Genomic DNA, 13,590 nt, shown 5'->3' on the forward strand with positions numbered 1-13,590 from the left:
TACAGTTGTGTATCTACCAATAACGAGGCCGTTCTCTGTATTTTGTTGGGTTTTTTTTCTCCATCCTTCCTTTTTTTTGACAGGTCACAAGATACTCATTAAAATGCAATTGGTATAAGTCATACATCTAGCACACTAGGTATTTATGTTGTAAAATAGAGTTACATTTTGTGCTTCTGGATTATCCTGTACTTAAAAGGACTTCAGATGAAGAGAAGGTTTGCTTGACTGCTGACTTTCTGAAGTGGAAAGCCATCATATGATAACATAGTTAGCTTGAGATGGAAGACTTTTTTTTTTATTTCAAATTATTAATTTTGGTGGATCCTTCATGTTGGCAAGCTATACCTTCCAATCAACAGGAAGAGCAGAATAGAAGCTTTTGAGTACTTTTGAGGAATAAAGAACCGGAGGAGTCACATTAAGTCCAAGGAGGAATGACTGTCTCACAGAGGAAGATCATTTAGCCCAGAGCAAGCAGTGCAAAGGCTGTATATTACACTTTCTTAAGTGTCTTTGCTAGGCTGTGCCACTGGCACCTCCTGCAGCTGCAGTCCCCAGGGGACTGTCATTCCCATCTCTACTTCGCTTCCTCTGTAGTTCTGATCAAAGTTTCTGGTTTCAAGTAATACTTTTGGGCAAGAACTATTTTTAACCAATTTCATATTAGTGATCCAACCAAGTCAAGTGAATGGTAGAGCTGGCGTGTTCAGTGGGTAGTGACTGAGGAACTGTACCCCTTAAGAAAGCACTGTTGCAGAGGAAAAGGTATGTGGAAATGCATGTTGAATATCATTAATACTACCTTCTCTTTAAGGGTTTAATATATATCTCTTTCCTTTCTGAAAACTGGTAATTACAGTTGGTTGGTTCTATATATAGTAGCTCTAGGGGGAAGCGAGTAAACCTTTGAGCATGACAAGTATAACTTGTCCAAATACAACTGAAATTGGTAGGAAGACTCGTTTGACTGAATAGAATTGCCCAGACATTCTGAATTTTCAACCCTAAGTTTGTTATGATGCTGAAAGTTGAATTCCCCTGTGGTTGAATTGTACCTCTGGTGTTATGTAATAGATTTCAGATGTCTTTTATGTTCTAGGAAGATCTGAATTTGACATGCCTTTTGAAAATCTCTTTACTTATTTTGTATACAAACTTATGAGTTTGAAGGGAAAAAAAACCTCACAGTTTAGACCATGAAGCTCTTCTAATGGCATTATATTGATTACTAAAAATTGATATAATTTTAATAACTATGCCTTTTTATGGTTTAAGGTAGGTTTGTTACTGTTTGATCTCAAAGCACTGATTTCAGTGTGATTCAGGTGGAAGGTCTGAACTGTAATAAAGCAAAAAGTCCTATTGTTATCTAGCTGAATTTAGAATATAACTTAAATTGTTGATATCTGTATGCATGCTCTGTGTGTTCTTGGAGCAGAAATCAGAGCTGTAGATGTCAGTGGTCTAGTCTGCAAGAATCCTATAAGGATAAGAAGATAGGGAGAATATTTTTAAAGTGCTTATTGATTTGAAATTACAAAGTAATCTTAAAAACTACTTTGCTTCAGTGTTATTGTCATTGACAGTACAGCTCAGGTTGTCAAATTGCTGCTGCTGTTGCAGAGACTGCCAAATAAGTGTCGTCTTCCTGCCATGATTCTTCTTTCCCATCCGCTCCATTTTGCAATACTTCACTCACTTTTCAAGTTATCTTTAAAAGATATTTGAGAAAAAACGGAAAATACTCAGATAAATCAGGAGGTATTTTTTGTATATAATACAACATTCTAACTTTTATCCACTGATCTTGTCACTACTCTATTGTAATGCAGCAGCCTTTTTTCTTCTGAAATCTCTAATTAGCATATTCTGGGTGAAGTCGTGCAGTGCAACTGCCATAGCATGAAGTGTTCCTAGGCTGATGGATGGCTGGCTTTAATGATCTTGATTCATGCCCGTGGGAAAAGCCAGAAATGATGCAGGTATAATTTAGAGATAACTCTGGGATGAACTACCTAAATTGAAAACCTTATCATTCGCTGCCTTTGGCAAGATTTGCTATACCGCGTTAATCATTTTTCTTGCCTTAAAGGTCTGTGTTAGAGGGTTCTTCTAAATTCTTAGAAGAAAATCCCATTCTGGAATTGATGTGGTAACATCCTTTAAACCTGCCCCTTTTCCTTGGCTCATGGGCTAGAAGTGTTGCTCTGTATTACACTCTTCAATGTGTTGCAAAAATCCAGAGTGATAAAATATTAAAATAGGCAAAAAAGAAAAAAATTCTTGGGAGACCATAGGAAATATTTCTCATGAGATGTGATACAGTGCTACTCAGTTGTAAAATTATATTGCAGCATTTATTAATATTAATTGGGTCATATTATCTGATGCCAGATCAGGGGTGTTTGATAAAGTGATAACAGAACTCGAAAAACTAGTTTCTATGTTTAAGAGCAATATATATAACTTAGAAATGTTTGACATTGGAAGCAAATTGTTGCAATTTAGTAGTTTTAAGCACTGATGAATTGATTAGGAAGATATTTTGCTTTATATTATTCTCAGAATGGATTATCTTAAGTCTTCATAGACTAGTTTTTCTAATTCAGCACTTTTACTTCAAGTCAGAGTTGAAATCTATGCAACAATTTTCTTCTGTAGTCAAAAAGAGCACATTGAGTTTTAATGTTATAACAAATATTGCACAGTATCTCTCCAGTCAGTTTAGATTGTGGATTCATGAAAATAAAAGGAAGGATTCATTAGGTTATCTGTCAGAACTGTAAAATGAAATTCAGTTATGGTCTATGTTTCTCTTTAGATCTCATTAATGGAGCCCAAGAACAGTGTGAATTGCCTCCTATGGATGGTTTTCCTCACTGTGAAGGGAAAATAAAGGTAAGTGAACTGGTTTTAATCTTATTATGTGTGTTCTATTAAAAACTGATTGTATGTTCCTATAGGTCACAACTCAGTCAGTGGCATAAAACAAGAACAACTGGGTCAAAAAAGAGGATATTTAGGAGTGTCACTACAGCATTGCTTACCTCAAGCCTTTAATACTACTGCTGCAGACAAATAGAATGTCATCCTATTAAGACAGGAATAAAATGTCATATTATATTAAAATGCTATATTATTTAATAAAATGCTTCTCTTATTCAGAAATTTGCTTCTCCTTTTTGAAAAGCTCTGTTTTCTTCCCCATTATGAGTCATTTGACGTTCCCTTAGCCCAGAACTGGGATTCTACCTCACTGCAGCCCTTCCTCTGTTTCAGCAAGACAGTTATAGCTCTGTCCAGTTCCTCCCTTCCCCTTTTCTGTTAAAAGCATTCTGCCTCTTCTGCTCACAACCTAGGCACTGCACTAAATGTGCCACCAGAACTTTGGGGGTCACAGCTGATTCTGCATAAACCTTATATTTTACTAATAATGCAGTTTGAAAGGTCAAATATTGAAAGCCATCAGACTTAGGTTGGAAAGGGAAAACAACAAAAAAAACCCCTCAACCAACAACAACAACAAAACTAAAAACAAACAACAAAACCCCAACAGGTTTGCAGAGAATGGAGGGTTTTGGTGTTTTTTTCTCAAGATACATTTCAAATGTAAGAATAGTGTTTTAGTAGTGGGGGACAAAAGTAAAATTGCTGGACACTTGAATATCATTATCAAACATTACAGTTAATTTCTGAAAGTGAAAACAAATAACTACCAAAGTATACGTGAAATTATTACTTTTGTCTAAATAAAATTCTTAGACAATAGTATTAAAACAATAATAATCTGTACATTTTAAATCTCTGTGTTTTGATCTGTTCTGAGCAACTGGCTGCATAGTGACTATGTAGTACATTATTTGAATATTAAAATACAAATTTAAATTAACTACTTCTTCAGAAATGGCAGATTCTTGGCAGAAACAGGCAGATTTCAATCTTGGTAACTGAAATGATCTGTTAAATTCCAGGGGAAGTGTAACACAGGGGGCCAATGCAGTCAACTCTAGCCACACCCTGTGTCTGGATCCTGATTACATTCTCCATTTGATATTTGTCTCTGCTTGCCTGGCTACCAGTTTGTGTAAACTGTGCTCACGTCTGGTATGTAGTTACTTCCTCAGTGTAGCTGAAGGCAGAGATGCTGTATGCTGCAAAATACTAATAAAATTCCTTTTCTGTTATTTGTGATTTTTATGTGGTTGGATATAGTCGTTTGCAGCTTTCCCCTGTTATTCCTGTGTTCAGTATGAAATAGTATGGAGTTATTACATGGTACTTAAAACTAACAGACTTGTGTTTTTGTTCTGTTACAGTGGATGAAAGATATGTGGCGATCGGATCCCTGTTATGCAAGTTATGGTGTAGATGGGTCCACATGCTCCTTTTTTATTTACCTCAGTGAGGTCAGTAATCTTTTAATCTGCAGAACAGAACATCACAGTGCCTCCATATTTTTGGTAACTGTTTGCAAACTTTTTTCAAAAAAAATCATAACTTTCTTCAGAAAAATTCTATAAAGAGGAAAAAGCTATTAAAACGGATTTATTATGAAATGTGTTGCTATTATTCATATGTCCTCCAGGGGTTTCTAGCCTGGAGAATTCTAATGTTTATAACTTAAGTGATATAAGCAGCAACACGCTCCAGGGAGTCCATGCCAGGTATCCTGTTAAAATGAAATCTAAAGCTTGGGCCTGATCCTTGCCTTTTTCTGCTGATTTCTATGTAGATCCTGAGGTAGTAGTGGGAGGCATTTTAGGGGAGGTATTTGGGATGTAAAATTTGGAAACTGGAACTAGATGGTATATCTTCCTAAGCATGATGGCCACTTCCTGCTTGGAGACTGTTCATGAATTGTGGAGTCTGTTAGCAGAAAACAAAAAAGCACTGAGAGTCGTGTTTTTGAGCTAAGTTACAGATATATTGGCTAAAGCTTTTGTTACCTGTCGGAGCCAAAGGCTCAGTTTTGTACACAGCAGAGTAAGGTGCTGGCCCTGGTATTTATTCTACAGACTCCTGTTTCCAGAGTAACACTTGTTTTCCAAGAATGAATTTTGTCAGTCAATTATTATGAGCTCTATTACTGGCTTGTAGTGTATGTGCCAGTAGCAGTCAAGTGTATCTGATCACTTGACTTTTTCTTTCTTATTAGTAAAATTTTGATAACTTACGGCAGCTGATCTTGGAAGTAGTATTGATATCTGGTGGCTTACTGCTTGTAAAGAACTGCAAGAGCCAACGTACTCGCAGAATTACAAACTACTACTAATTTTGTAGTTTCTGCAGGATTGGGGGTGGTGGGGCTGGGTTTTTAAATTACATATCTGAGTTTAAAACTGTAAGTCTATGATATATGTAGCTCTGTTGTAACAAAAGCAATTTCTGTTAATTTACTCAGTTGACTGTCATTGAACTATTGGGGGCATTGCTTGAAGCAGCAGTAATAGTTAAATGCATATCCAAAACATTTATCTGAAGAGATAAAAAAGGCTGAGTTGAATCACAAATTTGACTCATTCCATTGCTAGTACCAAGTGTTGATGTATTTATGGGCTGTAAAACTGGGGAAGGAAAAGATACATGATGACTATATTATTTATCCTGTTATTTATCATAGAAGCTAGAGATATGGTTTCATAATCATCTGCAGTTGATCTAAGTTTCTACTAAAAGGTTATGTTTTAGCATTAGTGGAGCTACATTTGCACATTGATATTCTGTCAGCCAGCAGGTGCTTCATGTTTTTAACGCAGATATATCTTAAAAATGAAGATATGTATCAACTGAATGTGAGAATCTAATATACTTAAATGACATTTATTATTTTGTATTTCTGTTAAATCACAGTATTTTCTGTGACAATCTTCACTGATCATCAGTTTTGAAAACTCAGTTGATGCTGTTAGTTTTTTCATAACTGATCTTTCAGCTCATCCTCATGGCATAACGCAAGCAGATTTACAGAGGCCAAGTGGTTGTTTTATCAGCGGTCTAGGGATTTGAAATTTTTGTTTAAGCAGCAATATTGAATTTGGGCAACTTCTCATTTCATGATGGAACAACAGTGCAATTTGTCTATGTCTATATTTGGTAACTTCAAAGGTCTTCTGCTTTTTTTTTTTTTTTTTTTAAGTGTTTTCCCATGACAGAATGTAAAACTAATATTGGGTGAACATGTTATTAACCTTGAGTTTAAATTTGGCATTCTTAATCCTATGATTAATTCCACGATTAATGCCCAGCAGCAGAGTATGAAAGCTTAAATGTTTGCGAATGCAAGCATGAAATGAAATTCTAATAACACTACAATGATGTGGATTTATGAGGTGTGTTGGCTGCTGAGGATAACTTGGAAATGCTGTTGCGAGAGTAATTTGTCAAAGTGGACAGTGATGAAGAGTTGACAGTTTATAGTATGGTCGCACAGCTGAATGATAAATGTGTCTACAGAGCTCTCAAGTCAAAACTGCTGATTTAAAATATTAAAATGCATTAGGCTACTGGAAGGTTATTACTATTAAGATTTTTCCTTTTTACTTTAAGGTTACAGTAGAGCAGTAAGATGGTTGTGTACACATGCTCTGTTTGAAAAGGTAATATATGGATGCACAACCTCAGTTTGAAAAGACACAATATGCATCAAATTGTGCATATGTCTACTTTTGCTCTTAAAATTGCTTCTACAATCTAGTGTGTCTACTGCCTGTGCTCTTTCATTCTCTTTTGGGATCTGCTTTTTACTTCTGAAGTAATTCAGTTAGGGTATTATGTTGTGCTTATCTTAGCACTCTTTGTAATACAATTTTGAACCTGTAAACAAAGGAGCCTGAAATACTCCATTTCAGTGTGCAATATGGTTCAGAACCAGAGACACAAAGTAACTTGCCCATAGTTTATGCGAAGCTTTAGAAACAAAGCTTGGAATAAAACCTGGTCTTTGGATATCTGTTATATGCTCTTGTTAATGTTTCCACCATGTCTGTCTGCAAAATAGAAACAGCACAGTCAAAATCCAGGGTGCCCCAAGTCTTCTCTTCTGAAGAGCCTGCACAAGTGCAAGTATTAGCAGTTCTGCCTCCCCTGGTTTGCTTTGGATGGCACTCCTACAGGAACATAACAGCTAGCTGAACAGCTCTTCTCCACTTCTTTTCTTGTGTCTTGGCTGCTTGAGCAGAATGGCGGGCAAGTGTGGCAGCAGCAGGAAAGCAAGAAGCAATCCAGTACATTCAGGCTTATGTTTTTTTATTTAAAGCTGTCCCCTGTACAGACTTGCAGATAAAGCTGCAAGAGTTTCTGCACTTCTGTCTTGCTGTTTTGCTGCAGGCACTGGATGATATGCAACTGTGCAGCCCTCATAACATTAATTGTGCTGGAGCCTTTGAATACTAGAGGAAACACAAATGGCCTGAATAGCAAAACCAAACCTAAGTTCTCTTGAGTAACAGAGCAAGACAGGAGTTAAAAGTAGCAAAAATTAAAAAGCAAGTTAAGCTAGCTCTAAGGTTTCTGTATAGTTGGGACTTGTTTCATTTTAACCACAATACAAACTTGCCCATTGAGAGGCGTTACTTCCTTTTAATCTTAGCATTTTTTATGAAAAAGCCAGTTGATTAACACTGTAATGTCACTTGCACAGTTAGAATTTTCACGGATGGCATTGCTTCTGGAAAGAAATGTGAAAAGATTAATTTCTAGATAGTACAAAAATATATTTCACTGCAAACTGTCAGTTTGCAGCTGAAGAATGAAGATTTTAAAAATATCTTCTAGAAAACAAATTTTTTTCACACAGTTTCCCAGTTTAGAAAAAACAAACAAACAAACAAAAAGCTGAGGGGTTTTATTGATCCTTTTCTTTATCTAGATATGTGGTTTCTCTGAGAGGACTGCCTGCCACACAGGAGTGAGACTGCTGCTGTGCCAGCTGGTCAGCCAGTAGCTGTGCTGGAAGTTACCACCACCCAGGGGTCATTGATGCTTACCTGCTGGAGCTGGGCAGATCTTAACTAAAATCCCAGGCTTTGGATCTCCAGCTCGCCTTTCGGGTGCAAGTGTAATTTTTGGTACCCTTGTTGGAGGTGCTTCAAAAGACTAAAACTGTTCCAAAGACCCGTCTTTGAGACTCCTGTAGCTTTTGCGCGTGTGCTAGCATACCACTAGAGAGAATTTTTGTTTTCAGTCTTTCAGACTTGATGGCAACAGAATGTATGGTTTGGTTGTAGGACTATTTTTCTTTACAGCATTACATTTGCTTTGAGGGCTAAAGCAGAAAAAAACAAACTAAAGGTGATTTTGAATGTGGGTTTGTTTCCAGAATGCAAGCTGTAGTCTGAGGCATGTTTTAGTGAAAAACCCTGGGAATCATAATTATACAGGTTCCTCAAATCCTTGTGGTTTTGCTAGTTTACTGCAATTTGCTCACATCTCTGTGGAAGTCCCCTTTCCACAACTTCTGCTGCATGTGTAAGCTAATTTCTGACATTGAGGTGAGTTAATGATTTGCATTTCTTCAGTGTAACATCAAACCAACTGCTTTGAATTCAATGCAAATGTAAAGCAGCAAAAGCTCAAACTTTTTAGCCATCTTACATGTGTCCCTAAGAAATTGAAATGCTGGTAGTCAGCACTTTGTCCCCAAATCATCCATTAGTGTATTGGCCTGGATTTGGGCAATTGAGGCTCAGTTATTGTTTCTACTTGCGACACTTTAAATTGGGATTAGTCTCTCTCTGTCTTGTTGGAAAAGGTGTCAGTGCCAGCGTAAGAAAGGAATCAAATTTAGTGCACGTTACTGAAGTTAGGTAAGAGACCATTTGGTGATTGATGGTTATGTACAAAACTTTGTATTGCAGTATCACTGGGACTGCAAGGACCTGGCACACAATGTTTGAGATTGGATTTGGATGTTTCCAAAGGCAAAGTTACCTGTACGCTCCTCCATTTCAGTAAATAGATAGGCAATCTTCTTGCACACTGTAGATTTTGTAGCACCTTCAAAATGACTACCTATCACTGAGGAAATGCTAAACAAAATATAGGTATTACAGCTTCTAGAGGACTTGAGAAAGTCACCTTCCCAATGGGAGCAGTTCTTTCACATCAAATTCTCAAATGGATTTTCTAAGTGAACATTATTAGTTCTCTTCTCTGCCTGCCTTCATACTGCCTAATAAATCTAAAGATGCACCTTCTTTCACAAGATATTGCAGCACTGTTTGTTTTTATTTCCCACTCTGGGACTGACATAAGATACTTAACAGCAGCACTTCACTGCGGATAGAAGTATGCTGAACAATAATGCTGTTCACCTTATGGAGACAGCTATGTATACTCTAGATAGTACTGTGCCTACTGCAATTCAAAACCAAGTAGGGAAAACTTGACTTCTCAGGTGGACCTAGTTTCTTGAGCGTGGTCAAAGGTGACCTAATGCATTTAATTGACACTGAATTCAACATTAGGTACAGGAGGCACGACTGGTCTTATTTGAAAATATGCAAGTACAAAGAAAAGTATAGTGTGTTCGGAATAATAGCTTTGCATTTATATCACTCATCCAAAAACCAGTCAGTCTTCAAATCTGCAGTGGCTGCTTCCCTACAGTCATCTTTAACTGCTAATCTGTAGTCTGATACCACATCCTTCCTATTAAATCATGTGCATGACAGTGTAACGGTTGATTAATATGGAGAGAATAAGCTAGAGTAAGACCTGATGCTAACCCAGCAAAAGAAAAATTGTCCTGAAAAGGGGGAAGAGGAGTCCTAGTTCCTTCTTCAGAGACAACTTCTGTGTTTTGTCTTAAATTATCGAATGAAACACATAAACAAGTTGAAGAGCAGGATCCAAACAAACACTGCTGCCCTCCTTCCCCTTGTGCAAACTTAAGTCTGGTTGCTTGTGGATATTCTGTACCTAAACAAATACAAAGCTGAAGTATTTGTTTATTCTGATGGAGATTTCATCTAGACCCATTTAGTGATATCATAAACCTTTCTGTCATCACTGCCAATGACAGAGAAAAGGTGCATATGCACTGAACAATACCAGATTTGTAACTGCATGCTGCAGCCTTAGCACATGCTATATCATCTTCCTGTTTATAATTGTGTACATACACATCTATACATACAAATGTGTGTATAAACTCACACTTTTTTTCCCCCCACTCTACATGTTATTTAATCACAAATATTCTTGTCCTTGGGTAAGTTATGCTTTAATGTTGTTGCATCTTCAGCAAACTTTTTTGAGTTATCAACCAAAGCAGGTTTTCCCCCCTCTCCCTGTCACCCTGTTCTTTATTAGGAGCTTCCAGAAAATATGTTGTAAAAGTCCCTAATTCTTTACCTCACATTCCCTGCTCTCTCTCTCTCTCTGTCTTGTCCCTGGTAATTTCAGAGAAAGCTGTTAGGCTTTCTTTAGGTAATTTCTGAGTAAGGGGAGGAAAGCACGTTCCAGGCACCAGGTGTTTTCACAGAGCTTGCATCACTGTTGGTGCTCATTTGTCACACAAGACAAAAGAGATTGAAGGGCTCCGCTCAAGACAATTTGACCAGTTTTAGACATTCCTTACCTTGCGTTCTCCATCTGTAGCTGGAAGTTAGTACTCGCTTTAAATAAAACCAGACTTGTACTTATCTTACATTAGTAAGTCTGAGAAAAATGGATTAAGTTTCCACTGGTATTTGGTGGGAAGAAGATAATTTCTTGAGCGTCTTCCTGCATTTTTTAATAACTATAGCACCCACCTTTGTTTAAAAGAAATTCCTGTGGCAGTGGCTTATAGTCTGCATCTGAGAAGAACAGCTGCAGGACTTGTTCAGAAATGATGAGCACAGCTAAGCTGTTGTGGGCTATATTTGGGTCATGCAAGGCAATCAGGGAAATTACTTATCTACTTAAGTTTCATGTTCAGTTATAGGCATCCTTGTGGTGTTCTCTATGAAAAACCCTGAAGCGATTAGCTGAAGTGGCAATACTTAGTTCTTTAAAAGACAAACAAAAACCCCCACCCACTCACTTTGTGTCATCTGAAGTTCTCATGAAACTGTAGGTTCTTTCAAGAGCTACAATTAGAAATGATTCTAGACTGAAAAGTGAGAGATTGCAGGTTCTGGAAAGGAAGTGCTTAAGTGCTCAATTTTAGTTGAATAGTGATATACTGGGCAAGAAAGGCAGGCTAAGTAATGAAAGAGCAAAGGAAAGAGTAGGAAGTGAAAAAGGCCAGCAGTATGATTAGTCAAGTTATTTGCATTTGTAGTAGTATCCTGCACAACTGTGTATCATTATATGGGGTTAAATAGAGAGGACCACAAAGCTCATTTTGCTACTCGTCTGGGTTAGTGCAAACTGTTGCTTTTAATTCTGACGCAAAACATTGAGTACCATTTCTTTACAGATTTTTAAGCAGTCTTTACTGAGGCTTTGTACCGCTGTAGACCTTAATTTTACATAATGCTATGCAAAACCACAGATAACTGTAAGCTTTTTACTTGAAGTACATATAAAAATACAATTGCTGTGGTCTTTGAGGAAAGTAGCAATTGAACTTAGCCTGCTAGATATCATGTATAAGTAACATCAAATTAGCAGGCTTTTTAATTCTGTTGTAGAAGCCTGTAAATGCTATAGCTTCCTTTTCCAATAGTCCTACAAAGGCTGTCTCTGAAGTCTTGGATATCTTGTCTAGTTGCATAGGTTGAAACCCCTCTCCCTTTCACCAAAGTCTATAGAGACTGTTGATCATCTGTTGCTCTCACTGAACAGGGAAGCAAGAACCAGAGATGGAGAGAAATACCTGTTTCTTCTGAAAACCACAGTTTTGTTGGAAGTGTGATATTTCTTGAATACTACCTTTTCATACAGATGTTATGACTTGTGTAGACTTTCCTGCTGTAGTTTTTCACTTCTTTCTTCATTCCATATCTACCTGATAATACCTACTATAGTCTAAAAGTGTCTTCTGGTGCACACACTTCAGTGATGAGTGTTTGTGCATTCTGCCCTCTGCCATCACTCTGATCATACTCTGATTTTCCTCTCAGTTTCTCATGGAACCATGACTTACTAATTCCACTTGATTCTTTAATTATCTTCAAAACTTATGGTCTGAACAACAGAATTTATATTAGCATTTTGGCTGGATTTGCTATCATAATATATGACCCTGATAATTTTTGCCCAATACCTGGAATTCACTATTAAAGTAATCCTAGTTTGACTGGTTTGTCAGACAGTATTTTGCCTCTCCACCCCTACTTTTCTTTGTGTCAATATTCCTTGTGTCAATACATTAGTAAGGCTTTTTCTTATTTCCTCTTCCCATGGTGTGTCAGACACATTTGCTTCATCTTTGCTTTCTTGGTACTTTAATTAATTACTATCCTCCCATCTAACAGCTTTTTGTGACCCATTGCCTCATAAAAATGAGCAGAATTCTTTCCTTTTTCTATAAGAAAATGCCTATGCGTTCTTCCCAATGCATTTATCAGTCCTGAAAATAACAAAACAACTGGCATGCTTTGAAGAGTATGCGTTTAAAAATCCTCCGGTGAGTTAAGGTGGTCTTTCCATAGAAAAGAGGAATTGACTGAATGTCAATAAGGAATATGAGTGCTAGACCAACTGTGTACACTAATACTGCTTTGAGTCTACTCCTTAAATGTTTATTTGTGATTAGAATTATTGTAATTTAAGGTACACTAGAGGGAATATTTCTAAAAGCACAAAAGATCTATATTTGTTTTTCAGTCAGTGAGGCATGCAGCTAACTGTCCTTGGCAGCTCTGAAAAATCTTCAAATCCTTTAGGATGCCTGATGGTGCAATGTGAAATACACGAAGCTAGAAAAGGGGCACGTACAGTAGTCCTTGAAATGTCATCTTAATTTAGATCAGTTTTATTGCTAGGAATAATTCAAAATCATTTGTACTATAAAAAAAAAAAAAAGGAGATTGGGACTGTGTGTGATTTGTAATATGGAGCTTGCAACTCTTTTCTACCAGTGATTCTACAACTTACATTAGTAAAAGTTAGAATTGTTAATTGCTACAATCTCTAGTATGTTTTCAGAGTTGGAGACCACTAAAGAATCAGATGTTTTCAAATGAAGCTGATCAAATCACTGCTATCAAAACTTATCTAAAATACATTGGATAGATTCAGTTATAGCATTCAAGTGAATGTTTTTATATAATTTGAGGAATCTAAGCTTGATACATTTCTTCTCTTTAATGAGGTTATGATGTCTGTTAATTCATTTTCGAGTGATTGGTCTTCTAGGCAATCATTTGGTGTGATCTTAAGCTTTTAATCTCTAATGCTTCAGGTTTACTGCAGTATGATTAAGCTAAAATTGTGTTTTGACAGGTCTGTGACTGGAGGAACCATAAGAGCAACTCTGACTTGTAATTCTCTGGGAGTTGTGAACTTAATCAGTAGCAATGTGGTATATTAGCTGGCCTATAATTTTTTGCATTTCTCCCTTTTCACAGCACAGTTATGTTTCTGTTTTCAAGGATTTGCCTCCAACAATGAGATTCCTTCTTCCTCAAAGCTAATGGTCTAATTTCTTAAGGCATA

General features: G+C 36.9%; 1 protein-coding gene across 5 annotated transcripts in view; it reads left to right on the forward strand.

Annotated features, from left to right (window-relative positions):
* MGAT5 (alpha-1,6-mannosylglycoprotein 6-beta-N-acetylglucosaminyltransferase) overlaps window positions 1–13,590 on the forward strand; it is a 135,970-nt gene that overhangs the window by 67,363 nt on the left and 55,017 nt on the right. For all 5 annotated transcript variants that reach the window (XM_026852188.1, XM_026852184.1, XM_026852187.1 and 2 more), the window contains exons 4-5: window positions 2,825–2,901; window positions 4,320–4,409. In XM_026852188.1, coding sequence (XP_026707989.1) covers window positions 2,825–2,901; window positions 4,320–4,409 — 167 coding nt within the window. The remainder of the gene's footprint in view (window positions 1–2,824; window positions 2,902–4,319; window positions 4,410–13,590) is intronic.

This window comes from Athene cunicularia (genome assembly GCF_003259725.1).
Source record: "Athene cunicularia isolate RWA chromosome 7 unlocalized genomic scaffold, athCun1 chr7_part1, whole genome shotgun sequence".
Taxonomy (NCBI): domain Eukaryota; kingdom Metazoa; phylum Chordata; class Aves; order Strigiformes; family Strigidae; genus Athene; species Athene cunicularia.